This window comes from Phyllobates terribilis, unplaced genomic scaffold (genome assembly GCF_046119375.1).
Source record: "Phyllobates terribilis strain yellow unplaced genomic scaffold, ASM4611937v1 Scaffold_2__4_contigs__length_985480577, whole genome shotgun sequence".
Classification (NCBI taxonomy): domain Eukaryota; kingdom Metazoa; phylum Chordata; class Amphibia; order Anura; family Dendrobatidae; genus Phyllobates; species Phyllobates terribilis.
In genome coordinates this window covers 298,163,782-298,186,774 of record NW_027362762.1, presented here as the reverse complement: position 1 = coordinate 298,186,774, position 22,993 = coordinate 298,163,782, and the positions used below count along the sequence as shown (strand labels likewise).

General features: G+C 41.2%; 1 protein-coding gene across 1 annotated transcript in view; it reads left to right on the top strand.

The window, feature by feature from the left end:
- PCCA (propionyl-CoA carboxylase subunit alpha) overlaps nucleotides 1–22,993 on the top strand; it is a 578,010-nt gene that overhangs the window by 469,000 nt on the left and 86,017 nt on the right. The window contains exon 21 of the mRNA XM_073670397.1: nucleotides 20,216–20,269. Coding sequence (XP_073526498.1) covers nucleotides 20,216–20,269 — 54 coding nt within the window. The remainder of the gene's footprint in view (nucleotides 1–20,215; nucleotides 20,270–22,993) is intronic.

Genomic DNA, 22,993 nt, shown 5'->3' with positions numbered 1-22,993 from the left:
AGTGGAGCTCCCCCACAAGTGACCCCATTTTGGAAGCTATACCCCTCAAGGATTTTATTAAGGTGTATAGTGAACATTTTGAACCCAGAGGTACGACACAGAATTTGTTTACATTAGGTCATCATATTGAATAAGTTGTCATTAGTCTTGAGCGCAAGTGCTCGCTACTTGAGTTTGCATCGGGTACTCAGGTATGCACCATGTACAGCGTGTGCTCGAGTGACATGCTCGAGTCCCTGCTCCGCATGTTTCACGGTTATTAGACACCCAAAAAAAAACATGCGGGGATCTCTCGTGCATGGCAGGCAATCCCCGTAAAGTTTTTTTGGCCGTGAAGCATGGGGGGCAGAGACTCGAGCATGTCACTCAAATACCCACGATACTCAATGCATACCAGAGCACCCGATGCAAACTCAAGTAGCGAGCACTTGCGCTCAACACTAGTCGCCATATTGTCATCTTTTTTTCTTACTTTTGAAAAAAATCCCAACCCCATCACAGCCCTAGCCCTAGCACAGCCCTAACCCTAGCACAGCCCTAACCCTAGCACAGCCCTAACCCTAGCACAGCCCTAACCCTAGCACAGCCCTAACCCTAGCACAACCCTAATCCTAGCACAACCCCAAACCCAGCCCTAACCCTAGCCCAATCCTAACCCAAGAGTTTATTTTTGACGCCGTTCCTCGTGCGGTATAAGTGATTAGACGACTTTATTCTTCGGGTCGGTGTGATTACAGCAATACCAGAATCATATGGGGTTTTTATGACTGACAGCTGTCACACACTAAAAGACGCATTTTTTGTAAAATCTAGTTTTTGCATCGCCATATTTTGAGAGCTATAATGTTTCCAGATTTTGGCAGATAGTCATGTGACTGCTTGTTTTTTTGCGGGATGAGTTGACGTGGTTATTGGTGCCATTTTCAGGCACGTGACATTTTTTGATCGCTTTCTATTCCGATTTTTGGGAGGCAGAATAAACAAAAACCAACAATTCAGGAATTGTTTTTTTGTTTTTTTTTATTCTGTTCCGCGTGTGGTAAAATTGATAAGGCAGCTTTATTCTTCGGGTCAGTACGTTTACAGCGGTACCACATTTATATAGTTTTTCTATGTTTTGCACTTTTACATAATAAAAGCAATTTTATAGAAAAAAATATTTTTTAGCATAGCTTTATTCTGAGAGCTATAACTTTTTTATTTTTCGGCTGATGGAGCTGTATGTTGGCTTGTTTTGTGCGGGACGAGATGACGTTTTCAGCGGTACCATTTTTATTTATATTTGTCTTTTTGATTGCGTGTTATTCCATTTTTTGTTTGGCGGTATGGTGATAAAGCATTGTTTTTTGCTTCTTTTTTTTTTTTTTTTTTTTTTTTTTACCGTGTTCACTGAAGGGGTTAACTAGTGGGACAGTTTTATAGGTCAGGTTGTTCCGGACGCGGCAATACAAAATATGTGTACTTTTATTGTTTTTTTTGTTTTTTTTTTATAATAATATTTATTGATGGGTACATTATATTTTTATTTTTGGTGGATTATTATTTTTTTTTTTTTTTTATTTATTTATTTTTTTTTGTTTGTTTGTTTTTTCACTTTCTGAAAGTTTATATACTTTATTACTTTGTCCCACTCTGGGACTTTCACTTTTTTTTCTCTGATCGCCTGCATGGCACAGGAATGCAGCACCATCCCTGTGCCATGCAGGCTGTCAGCGCTGGACAGGGAGAAGATTGTTTGGAGATGCACTGCGCATGTCCAAACAATCTTCCTGCTGTCTGGTGACCCGGATGTTGTCATGACGACATCGAGTCGTCATGGCAACACCCGGGAAGCCTTTGCAGACAGCGCTGGAAGCCGGAAGAGGAGGTGAGTATCTGCGATCACCTCCCCTTGCCCCTGCAATGCTGCGATCGACTTCGATCGCAGCATCGCGGGGGTTAATGTGCTGGGAGCGGTGCAGGACCGCTCCCTGCACATAGTATCGGGTGTCAGCTGTGACTATCAGCTGACACCCGGCGGCGATCCCGCCCGCACAGCCTGTGTGCGCGCGATCGCCATGACGTACTAATACGGGTCTGGCTCTTAAGTCCCAGGGCACAGACGCGTATTAGTACGTCAGATGTTGTTAAGGGGTTAAAATTTAGGCGTTAAACACATTTTTCTGTGTTAAAGAACATCCTAAAATATGAATGTGTGTGTATGTATATACAGGGTGGTCCAAAAGTAGGTGGACAGAAAGTGTAATAAGGTTATGAAGGGGGAGATTTATCAAACCTGGTGTAAAGTGAAACTGGCTCAGTTGCCCTTAGCAACCAATCAGATTCCACTTTTCATTCCTCACAGACTCTTTGGAAAATGAAAGGTGGAATCTGATTGGTTGCTAATGGCAAGTGAGCCAGTTTCACAGATCTAGTTTTCCACAGATAGATCTCCCCCAAATCTGTTTTCTTTTCAGATAATTCAGATAACACATAATGGCAAATAATTTAAATACAGATCAAAGAAAATTGATTTTAACAGAGTGTTTGAAATCTCAAAATGCTGAAACCGTTAGAGCAAATTGGGTTGAAACATTTGGTACTCAAGCCCCAAAGAGACAAACCATTTACCGCATTCGTGACAAATTCAATGCCACTGGCTCAATCCTTATTGCTCCAAAATCTGGTCGACCCAAAACAGTCTGTACAGAAGATAATAAACAACTTGTTGCTGAAACTTTTGTTCAGAGTCCAAAAAAGTCCACCAGAAGAGCCTCTTTGGAATTGGGAATTTCACGAGCTTCTATCATGCAAATCCTGAAATCTATTGGGTGGAAAGCTTATCGTCCACATCTAATTCATGGTTTTTGGAGGATGATCCAGACAGGCGGCTGCAATTTAGTGAGATTATGCTTAACGAAATTGAAGAAAATACAGTAATTTTAGATAACATTATGTGGAGTGATGAAGCTTCTTTCAAATTATCCGGCCATATTAACAGACATAATTGTATTTACTGGTATAATGAGCACATGCATTTAACATTAGAGCAACCACTAAATGAGCCTGGTGTCAATGTTTGGGGTGGTATTTCAAGCTTTAGTGTTTTATGACCAATATTTTTTGATTGAACAGTCACAGGAGAGAAGTATCTCGAAATTCTAATGAATCAAGTTGTTCCCCAGTTACAGCAACAGCCTAATTCAAATGACCTTTATTTCTAACAAGATGGGGCCCCTCCACATTATTCAAAAGTAGTCCACGAGTATCTAGATGAAACATTTCCTAATAAATGGATTGGCCGAAGAGGCCCACTTGCTTGACCGGCACGTTCACCAGACTTGACCCCAATGGATTTTTTCTTTTGGGGAGTACTCCAGGACAAAGTTTATAGTCGAAAACCAAAAAGTGTCAGTGATTTGAAAAATTACATAAGAGATGCATTTCAAGAAATTAATACCCAAAGAGACTTGTGAAAGAAGTTTGTCGAAGCGTAAGAGGCAGACTTCAAAGCTGTGCAAATTGTAATGAAAAACAGTTCAAGCACCTGCCTTGATAAAATTTAAGGGCTTTTGTATTATTGTTCAGAATAAAAAAGTATTGAGCACATCACCAAATACATTTCTAAAGGTGCTGTTAAGATGAAATTCTCATCAGATGTCGGTAACAGCCCATCCAATACGCACAGGCAAAGAAATCAATCCTGAGATGTCCATACCTTAATTTTTGTGTAATAATAAGAAATTACACAGGGAAAAAGTATTGAATATGTTTACTGAATGTAATGGGAGTGGTGAAACTACTGTGCCATGATCTGAGGAGAGCCTGGAGGGACGTGATTAGGTGCTACACCAAGACTGACCTTGAATGCACGGCAGCTAACTCCCAAGGGACAGGAGGCTGGAACAGCCAAGAAGGGAAAGTTCAGCTGGTACAGGCAGGAACTCAGGAGCAGCAGGTGCTGGCGGACTCGACTGGTAGATAAGCAGGTACTGGCTGATGCAGGCAATTGCGGCTGGAATACAGGTGGGTACAGGCAGTTATGGAGTTAGGGCTGTTATACAGGTGGGTACGGCTGGTATACAGGTGGGCACAGGCAGGTATGGCTGGTATACAGGTGGGCACAGGCTGGTGCAAGCTGGTACGGCTGGTATACAGGTGGGCACAGGCAGGTGCAGGCAGGTACAGCTGTAAGGCACAAGCAAGGACAGGTAGGAACAAGACAAAAACAAGCATGTACGGGCAGGTACAAACGAACTGGGGACCTGACAACTAGCAAGCGTGCTGGGAGCAAACTAACATTACTCAGGCACCTCCCAATAGGTGGAGGTGCCTTAAATAATGTGTCTTCCAGCCATTGGCGGGGGACACTTTAGGACGGCGAGCTCTGTCCCTTTAAGGGGGGAGGAGCGCACGCCCTAAGTGCCTGGGGATCTGTGAGCCATGCGCAGAACCCAGAGTGGCAGCAGGAGGAGTAGGAGCAGAAGCGGGATGGAGGCCACGGCGGTAAGTCTGTCGGAGGAGGGGAGGAACGTACAGAGATGCCGGCGCTATAGTACCACTCTCTTTACGCCCCTCTTATTATGGCCCGCAAGAAATCTCTCCATGAGGAGAGGGGCATGGATGTTCTCCCTGGACTCCCACAACCTCTCCTCAAGACCAAACCCCTTCCAGTCAACAAGGAGAAATGTTTTTCCTCTTAAGCCATGGCCCCACTATCAGTATTTGGTCAGTATTAGGTCAGCATTTTTTCTCAGGAGTGGGAGCTAAAACCAGGAGTGGGTGATGGTTTTGGCTCCCACTCCTGAGAAAAAAATACTGACCAAATACTGATAGTGGGGCCATGGCCTTACCCTCTTAGTGGCTACAATATTCTCTATCACGAAAATATCTACAGTACTGACAGGAGCAGAAATGGTACCTGGACCCTTGAAGAAGGGACTGAAGACTACAGGCTTGAGGAGAGACACGTGAAATTAATTGCGGATTCGTAGACAGGCCGGGAGTTTGTAAATTACAGCATTAATCTGTTTGAGAACCTCGAAAGGACCGATGAAGCAAGGACCCAGTTTATACTAGGGTAGCTTGAGATGGACATATTTTGATGAAAGCCAAACCTTCTCCCCAGAGTGAAAGAGAGGTGGGTCCAGACGTCTCTTGTCCACGTGTCTCTTTATCCATTTGGAAGATTATATTAGAGATCTTGGTGTCCTCCCAGATCTTGGAGAAGCCCTTTAGGAGAGTTTCAGCTGCAGGAATGTCAGTGGTAGCAAACACAGGAAACGGGATATTGGGGTATAGAATCATAGAATCATAGAATCATAGAATGGTAGAGTTGGAAGGGACCTCCTGGGTCATCTGGTCCAACCCCCTGCTCAAAGCAGGATTCACTAAATCATCTCAGACAGATGTCTGTCCAGCCTCTGTTTGAAGACGTCGATTGAAGGGGAACTCACCACCTCTCGTGGCAGCCTGTTCCACTCATTAATCACCCTAACTGTCAAAAAGTTTTTTCTAATATCTAATCTGTGTCTCCTCCCATTTAGTTTCATCCCGTTGCTTCTAGTCTTTCCCTGTGCAAATGAGAATAAAGATGATCCTTCTACAATGTGACAGCCCTTGACATATTTGTAGACAGCTATTAAGTCTCCTCTCAGTCTTCTTTTTTGCAAGCTAAACATTCCCAAATCCTGCAACCGTTCCTCATAGGACATGGTTTGCAGACCAGTCACCATTCTGGTCGCTCTTCTCTGAACTTGTTCCAGTTTGTCTATGTCTTTTTTAAAATGTGGTGCCCAAAACTGTACACAGTATTCCAGATGAGGTCTGACCAAAGAGGAGTAAAGACCGATAATGACTTCACGTGATCTAGACTGTATGCTTCTGTTAATACATCCCAGAATTGTATTTGCCTTTTTTGCTGCTGCATCACACTGTTGACTCATGTTCAGTCTATGATCTATTAGTATACCTAAGTCTTTTTCACATGTACTGTTGCTTAGCTCTATTCCTCCCATTCTGTATATGCTTTTTTCATTTTTATTGCCCAGATGTAGTACTTTGCATTTTTCCCTGTTAAAAACCATTCTGTTGGTTGCTGCCCACTGCTCCAGTTTATTTAGGTCTTTTTGAATCCTCTCTCTTCTCTAGTATTAGCTATCCCTCCTAGCTTTGTGTCATCAGCAAATTTAATCAGTTTACCCTCAATTGCTTCATCTAAATCATTGATGAAGATGTTGAACAATACAGGTCCCAGGACAGAGCCCTGTGGTATCCCACTTGAGACATTCATCCAGCTGGATGTGAAGCCATTTACAACCACCCTTTGAGTCCGATCACTAAGCCAGTTATGAATCCACCTAACAGTTGCCTGGTCCATTGCATACTTGGTCATTTTTTCAATAAGGATGGTGTGAGATACTTTGTCAAATGCTTTGCTGAAGTCAAGATATACTATATCTACAGCATTTCCCTGATCCACCCAGTCAGTGATTCTGTCATAGAAGGAAATTAAGTTAGTCTGACATGACTTGTTAGTTACAAACCCATGCTGACTCTGGTTAATCACTTCATTCTTATCCAGGTACTTACATACATGATGTTTAATAATTTGTTCAAAGATCTTTCCTGGTATAGAAGTCAGACTCACCGGCCTATAGTTCCCTGGGTCCACCTTCTTCCCCTTTTTGACAGTACACCACAAAAAAAAAGGGATTTTGTTGAGGATTCACTCACATGATTGTTGTACGAGAATTCGGCTCAAGTCAGGAGTTCGGTCCAATCACTGTGCATTGACAAAGTGCGAAAGGTAATTGGTCAGGATCTGGTTAACCCGCTCTACCTGGCCATTGGACTGCATATGGTAGGCTGAAGAGAAGTCCAAGGTGACATTCCGTAGTTTGCAGGTAGCCCTCCAGATGCCAGATGTAAACTGGACGCCTCTATGGGAGACAATATGGAGAGGTAACCCATGGAAGGGAAAAATATGTTGAATAAACTTCTCGGCAAACACAGGAGCAGACGAGAGACTAGACAGCAGAGTAAAATGAGCCATTTTAGAGAAGCGATCCACAAATACCCAGATGATGGTACTTCTGACTGATACTAGAGGATTGGTGATAGTCTATTGTGATATGCTGCCAGGTAGCAGATGGTACGGGCAAGTGAAGTAACCAACTGTTTGGAAGCTGTGTCGGAGTCTTATTCTGGGCACAGGAGGGACTCGCCGAGATGAAATCAGCTATATACTTGCGCTGAGATGGCCACCAATAGTGCTGTGAAATGAGAGGGACTGTTTTCTTCTGCCCAGCATGACCAGCTAATTTGGACGAGTGACCCCAGTGAAGCACCCGCTTTCTGTCCCAGGTGGGACCCATGACAAGTCCAGTAGATCAACACTGAACCTTGTGGATAAACACAGGCTGAATTGCTCCCTCAAGTAGAAAGCGACACACATCCAGAGCTAGTTTTATCGCCAAAAGTTCTCGATCGAGTAGTTGCTTTATGGAGCTGAGAAAGCTTTAGGGAAGAAACCACAGGTTACCTTATGGCCTGAAGGAGACTTCTGAGTGAGAATGCCTAAAGCACCGGAGGAAGAGGCATCCACCTCCAAAAAGAATTGCTTATTGTTGTCTGGTCGGTGGAGGAGAAATCCAGTTTTAGGGAGATAAAGGCGCTCTCAGCCTCCGGAGTCCACACCCTGGAGTTGGCTCCTTTGTGGGTCAGGGCAGAGATTGGTGCTGTCCAGGAGGAGAAATGAGGAATAAACTGGCAATAGTAATTAGCAAATCCGAGGAACCGCTGGATTGCCTTCAGACTGTCGGGACGAGGCCATTTCAGAACAGTAGATACTTTCTCGGGGTCCACCCTTAGTCCTGTCTGAGAGGTGATGTACCCAAGTAACGGAAAAGAGGTTTGCTCTAAGACACATTTTTCAAACTTTGCATACAAACTGCTCTTCTTCACTATCTGCAGAACGTGAGAACATCCCTCCTGTGTGTGGGCTGATTGGGCGAGAAAACTAAAATTTCATCTGTTTAAACCACCACACTCGAATAGAGAAGGTCCCGGAAGATATCATTTACCAGTTCTTGGAAGACTGCTGGGACATTACAGAGCCCAAACAGCATTACGCGATATTCATAATGGCCATCCCGGGTGTTGAATGCCGTCTTCTATTCGTCCCCCTGGCGTATTCATGTGCGGTTATACGCCGCCCATAGGTCATGTTTGGTAAAAACTCTGGAGACAATCAACCAACTCAGATATCTGAGGCAGAGGATATTTATTTTTCATTGTTCTGGGACTGAAACCCCTATAGTCTATACAGGGACAAAGTGAACTGTCCTTTTTCTTTAAAAAGAAGAAACCTGCTCCAGCCGGGACTTCCTGATAAATCCCCTGTCTATGTTCTCCTTGATATTTTTGAACATGGCTCGGGTCTCAGCATGGGACAAGGGGCAGATAAGGCTTTGAGGAGAAGAGCCAAAAAGGTCTATAGAGCAATCGTATGGCCTGTGTGGGGTTAGTGTCTCCTCTTCCTTTTTTATTGAAGATATCCGTGAAGGTCCAATAAGCGGAAGGCTGACCAGGCAAATTTGATGGAATAGCTGGGGGTCTGGCTGGGGTAAATGGGGGACAAGGCATCTCCTGTGACAAGCCTGGCCCCAACGGAGCCAAGAGCATAGGTCTTCGCTCGCAGGACGCCTTCCTGGAGTGCTCCTGGAACGTGATGTCGATCCGAGTTGCCAGGAACACCAGGTCGTCCAGTAATGTGGGTATATCATGACCAGCCAACTCGTCCTTAATTCTCTGGGAAGGGCCCTCCCAAAAGGAGGCCACTAACGCCTTGTTGTTCCAGGCCAGCTTGGAGGACAGGGTACGAAATTGGATAGCGTACTGGCCCACGATGAGGTTACCCTGGCGCAATCTGAAGAGGGAGGATGCTGAGGAGATGCGGCCTGGCACATTGCATACTTTGCGGAGGCCTCAAGAAACAACTGGAGACTAAAAACTAGAGGATTCCCTTTCTCCCATAGGGAATTGAGCCACGCCAGATCTTCGCCAGTAAGGTGGGACATAATGAAGTCCACTTTGAGTTCGTGGCACACCAGTCCCTTCTGATTGGGCCAAAGTGCAGAGTGCATTCGTTGATGAACTATCGACATAGGGTAGGATCACCATCATAATGTGGTGGTGCAGGACCGACTAGGTCCAGAACAAGGAACATGACTGGGAAGCTGGTTTGTCACGGTTTATGTTGTCGCAGTTTAATCTGGAGCGGATGTAGCCGTAGATGTTAGCATGTCCAGGCAGGTAGTCATTGTCCTCAGATAGCAGAGGAACTTGTCCTGCAGGTCGTCGAAAGGCACAAGCAAGAACAGGCAGGAACAAGATAAGAACAAGCTGGTACGGGCAGGTAGTAATGAACTGGGGAACTGACAACTAGCAAGCGTGTTGGGAGCAGACTGACAACGTTGCTGATATAAATTAAAATAGTCGGCACTCCATAAAAGATGTGGTGCATGTGGAGAAGTATCAGCATATGAAGACTAAGTCCCAGCACTCACGTGTTTGCTTAATGCTTTTAATGAAGGTCCACACACAAGATGTTTCAGGCCATCTCAGGCTTTTGTCAATTGTTGCAATAACAACATTGCTGAGGCACCTCCCAACTGGTGGAGGTGCCTTAAATAATAAGTGTTTCCCAGCCATTGGCTGGGGACACTTTAGGACGGCAGATTCTGTCCCTTTAAGAGGAAAGGAGCGCGCGTGCCCTAAGCACAGTGCCCAGTGGTCTGCGAGGAGGAGGAGCAGGACGGAGGCCATGGCGGTAAGTTTAAGTCGGCGGCTCTGTCGGGGGAGGGAAGGAATGTCCAGAAACGCTGGCGCTACACTGAAATTTAATTAATACTTCGTACAAAAGCCTTTGTTGGTGATGACAGCTTCACAACGCCTCCTGTATGAAAGAACTGGTCGTATGCATTGCTCAGGTGTGATTTTGCCCATTCTTCCACACAAACACTCTTGAAATCCTGAAGGTTCCGTGGGGTCCTTCTATGAACTCTGAGTTTTCTTTGTTTCCATAAATTTTCTTTTGGATTCAGGTTAAATGACTGACTGGGGCCATTTTAGCAGCTTTAATTTCTTTCTCTGAAACCAATTGAGAGTTTCCTTGGCTGTGTGTTTGGGATCTTTGTCTTGCTAAAATGTCCACCCTTGTTTCATGTTTATCATCCTGGTAGATGACATCAGACTTTCATCAAGATTGTCTCGGCACATTTGTCCGTTCATCCTTCCTTCAATTATATGAAGTTTGCCAGTGCCGTATGCTGAAATACCGCCGCACGCTGAAAAACAGCCGCACACCATGATATTCCCACCTCCAAACTTCACTGTTGGTATGGTGTTTTGGGTGATATGCTGTGCCTTTTGGCCTCCAAACATGGTGTGTATTATGGTGTCAGTTTTGGACTCATCTGACCAGACTATATTCTTCCAGGATTTCACAGGCTTGTCTAAATGTTGTTGAGCAAACTTTAATCGCACTTGAACATGCTTTTTGTTCAGCAATGGAGTCATACAGACCTTGGAGGTTGAGTGCATTACTTATACTTTTCTTTGAAACTATTGTACCTGCTGATTCCAGGTCTTTCCGTAACTCTCCACATGTGGTCCTTGGCTCTTGGACAACTCTTCTGATCATTCTTTTCACTCCACTGTCTGAAATCTTGCGGGGAGCACTTGGTCGTGGCTGATTTTATGGTGGTGAAATTATGTTCTTTCCACTTCTGGATTATGGCCCTAACAGTGCTCACTGTAACCTTCCGTAGTGAATAAATTCTTCTGTAATCAATGACCTCAGTATGCTTTAACAATAAGGTTATGAAGGTCTTGAGACAGCTCACTGGTTTTACCCATCATGAGATGTTTCTTGTGTGGCATCTTGGTAATGATATGCCGTTTTATAGGCCATCAGTTGAACCAGCTGATATTATTTTTCACTAAGTGTCAGGATTGCTTTATAATTACTAATAAATTTCAGCTGGTGTCATGACTTTCCATGGCTTTTTCCACCTCTTTCTTCATGTGTTCAATACTTCTTCCTTGTGTCATTTCTCATTATAACACATAACTTAACATAATTTATGGACATCTATGGCTTGGATTGGATGGGTTGTTTCCGGCATCTGGTGAGAGTTTCATGTCAATAGCACTTTTAGAAATGTATTTACTTAGAAAATTGTTGTTGTGTTCAATACTTATTTCACCCACTTATTTGTGTGTGTGTGTGTGTGTGTGTGTGTGTGTGTGTGTGTGTGTGTGTGTGTATATATATATATATACAATGGTGTGAAAAAGTGTTTGGCCTGATTTATTATTGTTTTGCAAGTTTATCACACTTAAATGTTTCCTGTCACAAAACAAATTTAAATATTAGACAAAAATAACACAAGTAAACACAGAATGCAGTTTTTAAATGAATGTCTTCATTATTAAGGGAAAACAAAATCTAAACCTACAGGGTCTTGTGTGAAAAAATGATTGCCCCCTAAACCTAATAACTGGTTGGGCCACCCTTAGCAGCAACAACATTTGCGATAACTGGCAATGAGTTTTTCACAATGCTCCGGAGGAATTTTTGCCCACTCATCTTTGCAAAATTGTTGTAATTCACCCACATTGGAGGAGTTCCGAGCATGAGCCACGTTTTTAAGGTCCTGCCACAGCATCTCAGTCGAATTAAGGTCAGGACTTTGACTAGGCCACTCCAAAGTCTTTGTTTTTATTAAGTCATTCAGAGGTGGACTTACTGGTGTGTTTTGGATCATTGTCCTGCTGCATAACCCAAGCTTGAGGTCACAAACAGATGGCTGGACATTCTCCTTCAGGATTTTTTGGTAGACAGCATAATTCATGGTTCCATTTACCAGAGAATGCCTTCCAGGTCCTGAAGCAGCAAAACAGCCCCAGACCATCACACTACCACCGCCATATTTTACTGTTGTCATGTTACTTTTTTGAAATGCTATGTTACTTCTACGCCAGATGTAATGGGACATACACTTTCCAAAAAGTTTAACTTTTGTCTCGTTAGTCTACAAAGTAATTTCCCAAAAGCGTGGCGATCATCAAGAAGTTTTCTGGCAAAAATGAGACAAACCTTTTTATTCTTTTTGTTCAGCAGTGATTTTTGTCTTGGAACTCTGCCATGCATGCCATTTTTGCTCAGTCTCTTTCTTATGCTGGAGTCATGAACACTGACCTTAACTGTGATTTGATACATAGATAGATAGTATATATAGATAGTGGCAAGACGACTCACTCGGCTGCAGTTGGAAGTAGGCACAGGAATGGTTTCATCTGCAGGTTTATTATGTTAGCATAAAGCACTGCAGACTTCAGCAAAAATTAACTCAGCCTTGCTGGCATAAAGGCAAAATAAAAGACAAATGGTAACACAGTCTATATGTGTGCAGGTTCGCCCTGTACCAATTTGCAGCACTTTCCACTCCTCTTAGCAGAAGTTACACAGCCTGGAGACTTGTCTCTCCAGACTCACCAACAACTGAAAAAAAACTGGACTGAACATTTAAACCTTGCTCAGCCACACCCTGAGGGGAGGTAGGGGAATGGCCTCCCACCCTCTTTGCCATTCCCATAAAACCACACCCTTTAAGAGAGTTAACCCCCAGCATATATCATTCTGGCAGAAATTTAGTAGGTTTCAGTTCCCACAGGAGAGCAACCTGAGTGAAACATACCTCCCCTCGTATATCACACCAGTGACTCTGTCACAATATATATATATATATATATATATATATATATATATATATATATATATATATATATATATATATATATATATATATGGAACCAAGCACATTTTTCCTTTGCCAAACTAAGCACATACTGAATATAATTAAATGTTATGATAAATAGACTGCTGTGTCCTGTAGTTCTCCTTTTTTACCCGCTAATCTATAATTTTCCAGATTTTCTGATTGGTCCATCTGTCCAGTCTCGAATGTAGTGCTATATTCTGAAAAGGACACACATATAGATGGTCCTATCAGAAAAAGGAGACTGTCCTATTTTCTTGCATTTTGACGACTTTCTGCTCAATCTCTTGACCTAAAATTGGAGCCAAGTCCACTCAGTAATTAGTGGATAGCGTTTCAGCACAAGTCAATGGATAGATGAATTTAGCCAACCTTAAATAAAGTTGTCTCAGTTGCAGACTTTCTTTTCCACATGCATCATGTGAGCCTGATAATCAGTTTGGCAGGCAGACCTTATATTCGTCTCATTGGGTAGAGGTGTGTTTACAATGCATAATTATAAGAACTCTCATTTAATCGCGCAATGTAAACAGGCTGGCAATCACCCGATGAACATTTTGGTCTTTCATCAGGTGAAATGATCTTTTGGTTTGCCCAAAAGATCATCGTTCTCGACACCACATCTTCCCGTGCTAACAGTACCTGTGCTGCAGAGAACAATGGAAACCTATATACACTGAATACACTCTTACAGATTGTTCATTGCACATTTGAAGGACCTTCTTCCTTTGTATGTACGTTATTAACCCCTTCACCCCCCCCCCCCAGCCAGTTTTCACCTTCATGACCAGGCCAAATATTTGTATATAGATATATTTTTTTCAATTATTAAATAGTAGAAGAAGAAATTGTACTTCTTTGCATCTCTATTTGGAGCTGGATCTTTTCTTTCTGCATGCTTACCTGACGTTCAGCAGCAACGTGATCCTGTGCTTCATTTTGCCAGAACTTATCTGGATTAGCCTCAAGGGTGAGCTGATTTCTTGGTTTTCTCCCATTAACAGATTGCGATGCTTTTTCATGTATCAAGTGGAACAGATATTGGAAAGTTAGAAAAAGTAGATCCTTATTTCTTATCCTCGACATCGGCTTTGATATGTCAAGAGTTCATTGTTTCTCGTTTACTGTTATTTCTTAAAAAAGACAACTATGTTAGAGCTTTTTTTTGTTTGATACCTTTATTCCTCTCTTTAGTAGTAGGTTATTAATGTTAGCCTGAATGTATTGCGAGTACATTACAGACTAAACCGAAGCGCATTAGCCAAACTATGTGTACCAGAATTTCTGCGACTTTGAATAACCTTGCTTTTAATAAGCACCAGACATTCACATTTTATCTTATCTTATTCATCTTTGTTCCCCATTCTTTATTCTCTCCATCCTTTTGTCTCTCCATCTCGTGCTCAATGTCACTGTCAATTTAAGTGTTGAATTTTGGAGTTTGTTCCCAGTTGAATGTAGCATACTTCTATGTCTTTTCAGAAACAGCTGCACAGTGTCTGTGTGTTGTATATCTGTGCCCTTCTTTGGTGGCAGGGCAGAGATCAAGTCTTTTAATATGCAGAATTAAAAGGTGTTCCAATTATCTGGTCTTGTTGTGACGGCGAGACCACCTTGTTCTGTGAGGCTGTTGTTTTGCAGCGTACTCACTTGTGTCTTTCCATAGCAAATGGCCTTTATTCAGAATGGAGGAAGGCCTTCTCTCTGCTGCTCCTAGTTTTCCTATGTACCAATGTCCTGACTTTGTCAGCTGGAACATGCAGGGCAAACCTGGCTTATTATCTGTGCTTACTCTTCATGATTAGGTCACACATTTATTGAATGAAGTTTTCTGTTTGTCACCACATGCCCCCAGTTAAAAGAAAAGAGACTGAATAAATGACATCCTCCAGTGACATTAGTAACCTCTCTTAGTTTTGAGCAAAATGTAACACAATAGTCAAAAGTCCACTAATTAGGGTGGAGTGCTAATAAAATGATAAAAGGTCTATTGTTTTCTTTTTCATCTTGCCACGTACTGACAGCTTATCATGCACTCAGTCCTTGTTTGTTTTGGCACTCTCCCTGTTCATTGTCGGTACCCGGGGCTTTGTTCACCTTTGCAGTTTCCAAAAGCACTTGGCTTTATTTATTGGAAGCTGTGGGAAAAGCCCATGCTCTCGTTTCCTTTTATAAAAGTAAATGATGGAATTTTTCTTTACTAACCTTGTATTTGCCGTATTTTCCATCCCATTAATCTGTCATTAAATGATGCCAGTTGCTGGCACCATTTTCTTTTTTTCACACCACTTAAGATTTAAGATTAGAATTGTATCTACCACTGTGATCCAAAATAGAGCGTGCTATTTCCATAATTTGCTAAACAGGTATTCTCATCTGACATTTATGGTACATCCACAGGATATGGCATTCCTGTCTGATAGATATGGGTGCGTCTATCCTCTGTAAATGCTATTAATAATGAGAATACCCATTAAAAAATGTAAGCTTAAAAAAATCACTTTTCTGGAGTCCTGCTTCTCGCATACATCCTGTGCCACATCTACTTTGTTGTAGTTTTTCGCGTTTTCACTGTCTTCCACGGTGCTGCAGTTGTGATGCTTCACCAATTTGGACTGCCTTTTTGAACTATCGCAGAAGTGGGGAAACCACATCTTCCATGATTCCATTATGGCCTGCCTTCTTTGAAAAACCACCCTGCCAAAGTATGCAGCGGAGTTGGCTATCCTGCATCCTTAACATCTGGCCAGTGCAAAGTAAATTTAGCATGTTTCTTATGTGTCAATCAAATATTAATTGGCTATAATAAGAATTGCGAAAGTCAGGAATATAATAGTCCCATATGCCCACTGCTGTCCTGATGTAAGAAACCATTCTTTGAAGCTGACCAACAGAATTTTCCAGTCTTGTTTTATATTGTGCCCATCTCTACCATCAGAGCCCGTGTCTACAGATTGCATGACCAAGGATGACCCGTAATAGAGTTTTTTTGATATTTTAATTAAGGTACCTTGAATGTGGAAACAATTTTTGCTTTCAGGATACATCAAAGTGTCATCAAACTACTTAATTACATTGTAAAAGAACAAAGAAAAAAAGCTAAGCCACCTATTGTAAACTTTAAAATAAAGGTTATATTTTAGAATATTACCAGAACAGCGATCAATACATTTACATAGCAAGAGTAATTAATAGAAATGTTTCATCTCTGTAAAGGTTTGATAGCTGTAATCAGAGTACTGTTTGTTTCTACATTAAATCTGATACATGTATACAAGAGAGGGTCTCACACATTTAAATTAAAAAAATAATGTTCTTTTAACTCCAGAATATGCGGTGTGTGAGTTCTGACTTCCACCTTGATGCAGGCTTTCTCTAGTATGACCATTGCCATTTATACTGCCAGCAGTGAATGCTCAGAAAGAGAGAACAAGGTTCATGTCACATGAATATTTCAACTCTCGGACTATAGTTTTATCTACAATTCTCAACATTGAAATTACAACACCAAGAAGGTAAAGTTGTGGAATTCTGAAAATCAGATGGTTGATGGACATGTTAATGATCAGTAAATGATGAAAAAATGGAAGCAAAATTTTAAAAATATCCCGATTTTAATCAGTATCGAGTATGCGAGCCACTGGCAGAAATACATGCACTTACATGACTTAATGACTTAGCAATGTTGCACTTGGCCATGCAAATCATCAAGATCTGCTGCTGGCAGCTCCATTTGCCAACTAGCGACGTCCCAGATGTGCTCGATGAGAGACCCGTCTGGAGACCATGGTATCGCACATGGGCGACGCAGGCTGCTCACAGTTGCATGAGCAGCATGCCATCTGGCTTTGTTGTGTTGAAAAACTGCTCCTGGGACACTTTAGAGAAATGGTTTTACCACTGGTTCCATGGCTAAATCAATACAGCACCAAGCTGTTTTTTGTGCCTGGAACGAAGACTAGACAGGTCCAGTTACCATACATTGTGCCACGCCACACCATCAGATGGCTTTTGCTCGACATTGAGCTACAAGCCAGATGTCCAGCTGCAGATGTTCCATTGGCTTTAGACCACCTCCCCCAAAGGCTATCCTGGTACAGAGCAAGATTGCAATAGAGACTGGAGACAGTGTGGGCAGTGCCATGAAGTGGCCTTTGCGAGGTAACGTCATACTAATCCTACTAGAGTGGTGTGACATAATTTATGGTGGCTTAATATATGGTAGCAGACCTCTCTATTCTTCATTGTAGGTGTATACACTAACCACTCAGCATTACATTGGTTTGGTCATGGGACAATTGCTATAGCCATTTCTACAAAGTGACCGAGAAACTGTTTTAAAACACAACAACGCAAGGCTGAATGTTGTTCGTGCGTTGAGTAGCCTATGTGGCCTAAACTTGCGCCCATGGCCTGCAGCGTCTCTGGACTGGTTTCCATCCAGCACATATGGGACGTAATTTGATGGCAATTGCAAAGGGATTTGCATGTCGATGTGTATTCACTCTGGTAGAACGTTTCTTGGGCAGCCATTTTTAACTTCATTGATGGCATGCCAATACATGTTAGTGTATGTGTTTCTGCACAGAACGCTCATAATTGATACTGAAAAAAAAAATTGTTTCCATTTTTTCATCGTTCGCATATCATTAACATGTCTATCGATCCTGTGATTTTAATATTTCCACAACTTTTTCTTCTTAGTGTAGCAGTTTTAACATAGAGGGCTTGCTCACGCAAACGATGATTCTGTCTTCCAAGAGAATCGGATCGATATGGTAATGACACTCAGCTGAAACTCTGAGTTTGAGCCGAGTGTTGTTTTACTGTGATCCGATTTTGTCGGCTGAAAGAATCAAAGCACAGGCGCGTAGAAGACGAAGAACTTAATTTCTCCATTGCATGTGGCTGTGTATATCAGACTGCACTCAAATGACATTCGAGTGCAGTCCAATGTTTTACATGCACACATAGACTTGAAAGGGTGCTCGTGATCTGATCTAAGGAGCCGTTCGCATCATACTACGATTTGTTTTTCTCATTCTGAAGTGGCATGAACAAAAAAAAACACACACATTTGCACTGCCCCATAGAATAACATTGGTCTGTGCGCTATCTGATAAAACATTAGATGGCAGTCATCCGCGTTATATGCTCGTGTGATCGAGCCCTGAGGAGTGTATATAACATTACTGGGGAACTTTCTCATTAAGGTGTGTACACCAAATTATTGAATACAGCAAAAAAAATGTGCAGGCAGAACTGTTTTGTTAGTTTTTTTAAAAAACAACTTATTTCATCTGGATCTGTTTTTTTAACATTGAAGTCTGGGGTCAATGGATCCGTTAAATAGCCTTCCTTTGTTCTGTCATTTGAAATGGATCCGTTTTTTACTTGCTGGATCAATTTTAAATAGATGATTAGTACTTGAAGGTTCACGTGTCTAGTAGTATATGTAAAATCTTTATTTTTCCACTTCCAGCAAGCAAAAAAAACGAGTCCTTTTCAAATGGGAGACGGAACAGAAGGTTATTTAATGGATCTGTTTTCCATAGACTTCAGTGTTAAAAAAAAATGGATCCAGCAGAAATCTGTTTTTTTTTTTGTTTTTTTTAAATGGACAAAAAAGTTGTATCTGTGCATCTATTTTGCCGACGGATTGCTGCTGGATCCGTTCTGATAGATGATTACCTAACGTGAACATATCCTTAGCCGCTATTAGTCTAATATGTATAGGTGGGTAGAGTAATTAGCAAGTTTGTGCAATGTATTACAATAGAGTTTGGAATTATTGTTGTCGTCGAGCTAGAGCAAGTGTTTTCCTAGCATTCCAGTCATGTTGAGCCTGTGTGGAAGACCCAAACCCATTTACCGGTATAGAGAGAGAAATTTTAAATAATGACTTGAAGTTAAATTGTGACCCTGACTTTGTACAAGTTTTAAAAATGCGGGGAATAAATTACTATAATTTCATTCTTAGGAGGTTTGTTTTTCTTCCATTGCTAGTCCTAATCAGATGATAAGCAATTTGGGAGGCATGGGAAACGTAACATGGAATAGCTAAATTACCCTATTTTTGCCTGATGCTGTTAAAAAGGACCCTTCACTAGTTTTAGCATGGTAAATTGGCTACATCGTGGCATAGTGGTTGCAGAGCTGAGTAAAATTATAGTTTATTTTTTTATTTTTCCTGTCAGCTGCAGAGATATTAGCTTAGAAAATTTAGGTTATAATTTGTCTAAAGTGGTGTTACCACCAGATATATTCCACTAGGGACGTGTACCTTTTCCCCTGCATGATGTTTACCACTCAGAAGTAGATGACAACATACTGGGGGAAAAGGAAACTCCCACTTAATAGCTTACAGCAGGTTTCTGATAGTGAGAGCTGAAATGACAGACATTCTGCTCTCCTCACTGGTCTCTCTGCAGAACTGTATGTGATTACAAAGTGCAAGGAGAAGAGGACAGATTGCGAACATCTTTCATCTGATAGCAGTTAATGTGAGGAGCAGAGTTAGTACAGCAAAGCTGAGCTTTATCTCATTACAAACACTTCTAGCAGCTCCACTCATAGTGTCGTAGGCTCTGCTGTACTGACCCTACCCCACACGGACTGAAAGCTGAAAGGTATTAGTAGTAATCACACTCAGTTCAGATCATCTCATGGGATTTTGTAATCGCGCATGGTTTTTTAGTGGGATCAGTGAGAGCAGACTGTCATTCTATGTCTCACATTGAGAAACCTACTCTAAGCCATTGTGGGGGCGTGTTCTTTTTTCTACTGTGTGTTGCTGCCTGCTTCTGATTGGTCTGCATCGTACAGAAATACACATCTCGAGTTAAAAATCTCTGGTAACACCCCCTTGTACCTCCGCAATGAAATGGAGAAGTAAAAAAAAAATAATTCCCTCAGCTCTCCAGCAACTATTCCATGACGTGACCAGTTTATCATGCTTAATCCGGTGAAAGTCCTCTTTAACAGTATTTAGAGGTTTTGTTTTTTTTTTTTTTTAGAAAATATATATACCTCTGAAAAACAGAATATTGTGCTATGTCTCTCTTATTTGTAGCTTGAAACTCCAGCTTTATACATAGTGGTAAATTTATTAATACATGTAATTTATATACAATTATATTCTTATGATCTTGTTGTGTTCTGTATGAATCTGCATGATGCCTGATGATGTGATGCAGTGATTACCTCTGTCCCTTATATCCACTTTGGACTTGATTGTAATACAACCTTAATTCACGTTATTACTTTTTACTATCATAGTGTTTAAGCCTTCAGCTTTCTAGCTAAAGACCCAAGAATTCTGTATTTTATGAGTCAGAACTTTCATATGTGAAATAATTCCTAAACTATTTTGTTTTTCTTTTTTCATCCAGTGCCTTAGTCGTGATGCCGCTGGCAATATTAGCATTCAGTTCTTGGGCACAGTGGTGAGTACAATTTTGCCATGCTTGTTTGCATAGAATATAACATATGATCATAATTAACTACAGTACTAGAGTCAATAGATATACAACGTGAACAAGAATATTTCTTGTGGGCCCGAAAACACAAGATCTCTGTGACTCCTTTTAGATTCCAGAATATGTGGTGTGCGAGTATTGACTGCCACCTTGATGCTGGATTTCTCTAGTGTGGCCATCATTAGCATTTCATAGCCAGCAAGGAATGCACATAAAGAGAGCACGGGGTTCATGTCACATGGATCTTTCAACTGCCTGTGCCTTGACTGTAGTAATATCTGTATTACATTGTTGGGACCCTTTCACACTTGGTTGTGTAAACCAAATTAATATGTGAAATAGAGTTTTAGTAGGGATGTGGTTCGATCACCAAATGATCAAAATATGGAGTGTATAGCATACACTTTTTACATCAATCTTAAGTTATCTTCTAGAACGGAGGTCCATGAACAGAAATTGATAAAATTAGCCAAATTTTTAATTAAGAGGGATTTTTGGGGCAGAATATTGCTAGATACGTACACTAGCTATTAGGCTGTTTTAAAGGGTTGTATAAGATCTTCTGAAAGGGGGGAGTGCACTCTTGCTTCATTGTCAATTCAGATCAGCAGTATTGTTGCACTACTGCCCAAACTGTGCTTTCCTCCGATGCTGCAGAGGCAAAGCTGCCTGATATCTAGCACTGAATTTGGCCCGCTCAAGAGCTAATGGTGGCTCTCCAATGATCTGACCAACATCAGAGCAGCTCTTACAAGCTCTATTGTAACAAGCTTGCAAGCTGCTTTTTTCTTGTCATAATACAAATTCTAACAGTCTATTCAGTAGGACTATCAGCTGTGTGCCCACCTGACTTCTGCACAACACAACTGATGGTCCCAACCCCATTTATAAGGCAAGAAACCCCACTTATTAAACCTGACAGGGCACACCTGTGAAGTGAAAACCATTTCCGGTGACTACCTCTTGAAGCTCATCAAGAGAATGCCAAGAGTGTGCAAAGCAGTCATCAAAGCAAAAGGTGGCTACTTTGAAGAACCTAGAATATAAGACATATTTTCAGTTGTTTCACACTTTTTTAAGTATATAATTCCACATGTGTTAATTCATAGTTTTGATGCCTTCAGTGTGAATGTACAATTTTCATAGTCAGGAAAATACAGAAAAATCTTTAAATGAGAAGGTGTGTCCAAACTTTTGGTCTGTATTGTGTGTGTGTGTGTGTGTGTGTGTGTTTGTGTATATATATATATATATATATATATATATAATACACATATACACAGGGTGGTCCTAAAGTAGGTGGACAGAAAGTGTAATAAGGTTATGAAGGGGGAGATTTATCAAACACTAAATTGCAGCTGCCTGTCTGGATCATCCTCCAATAAACCATGAATTAGACGTGGACGATAAGCTTTCCACCCAATAGATTTCAGGATTCGCATGATAGAAGCTCATGAAATTCCCAATTCCAAAGAGGCTCTTCGGGTGGACTTTTTTGGACTCTGAACAAATGTTTCAGCAACAAGTTGTTTATTATCTTCTGTACAGACTGTTTTGGGTCGACCAGTTTTTGGAGCATTAAGGATTGAGCCAGTGGCATTGAATTTGTCACAAATGCGGTAAATGGTTTGTCTCTTTGGGGCTTGAGTACCAAATGTTTCAACCCAATTTGCTCTAATGGTTTCAGCATTTTGAGATTTCCAATACTCTGTTAAAATCCATTTTCTTTGATCTGTATTTAAATGATTTTCCATTATGTGTTATCTGAATTATCTGAAAAGAAAACAGATTTGGGCGTGATCTATGTGTGAAAACTAGATCTGTGAAACTGGCTCAGTTGCCCTTAGCAACCAATCAGATTCCACCTTTCATTTTCCAAAGAGTCTGTGAGGAATGAAAAGTGGAATCTGATTGGTTGCTAAGGGCAACTGAGCCAGTTTCACTTTACACCATGTTTGATAAATCTCCCCCTTCATAACCTTATTACACTCTCTGTCCACCTACTTTTGGACCACCCTGTATATATGTATGTGTGTGTGTGTGTATATATATATATATATATATATATATATATATATATATATATATATATATATATATATATATATATATATACCGAGCGTGTTTTTGAGATTCTTCAAATTATTTAATCATTTCAATTTAATTATTAATGGGGATGTTTTTTCAGGCTGTAACACTTAAAATGCTACTTTTGGAGCCCTTTTACTCTTTCACCTCAGTCTGGACATCCTATATACTTGTGAAGGGACTTTTTGTGTGATGGAATTATATTGGGAAATGTTCTTTTTGAGATGAAAGAATGGTGAGCTGCTGCACATTGGTAAATGTGCCCTTTCAGCACTTTCTCATGGTGACTTAATTAGCAAAGCCAAAACAATATTGGTGCTGACTTCCTCCTATTCACATCTATATTCCACATAACACAGAAGTGCCGGCCTTAACATAGCATCTAACAGGAAATGAGTTGTGTAACGTGTTCACTCAGTAAGATGCAATAGCATCATAATATATGCAAAACTTTGTTTAGTTTGTTTGTAATACCATAATATCTAGGGTGTTTTTTAGTGCAGCAATTTATAGCAAATACTTGTTAATTTTACCTTTTAAAGAGATTCTGTCAATGGGATCAACCCTCCTTAGCCATCTATATGGGAATACAGAGTACAGAAC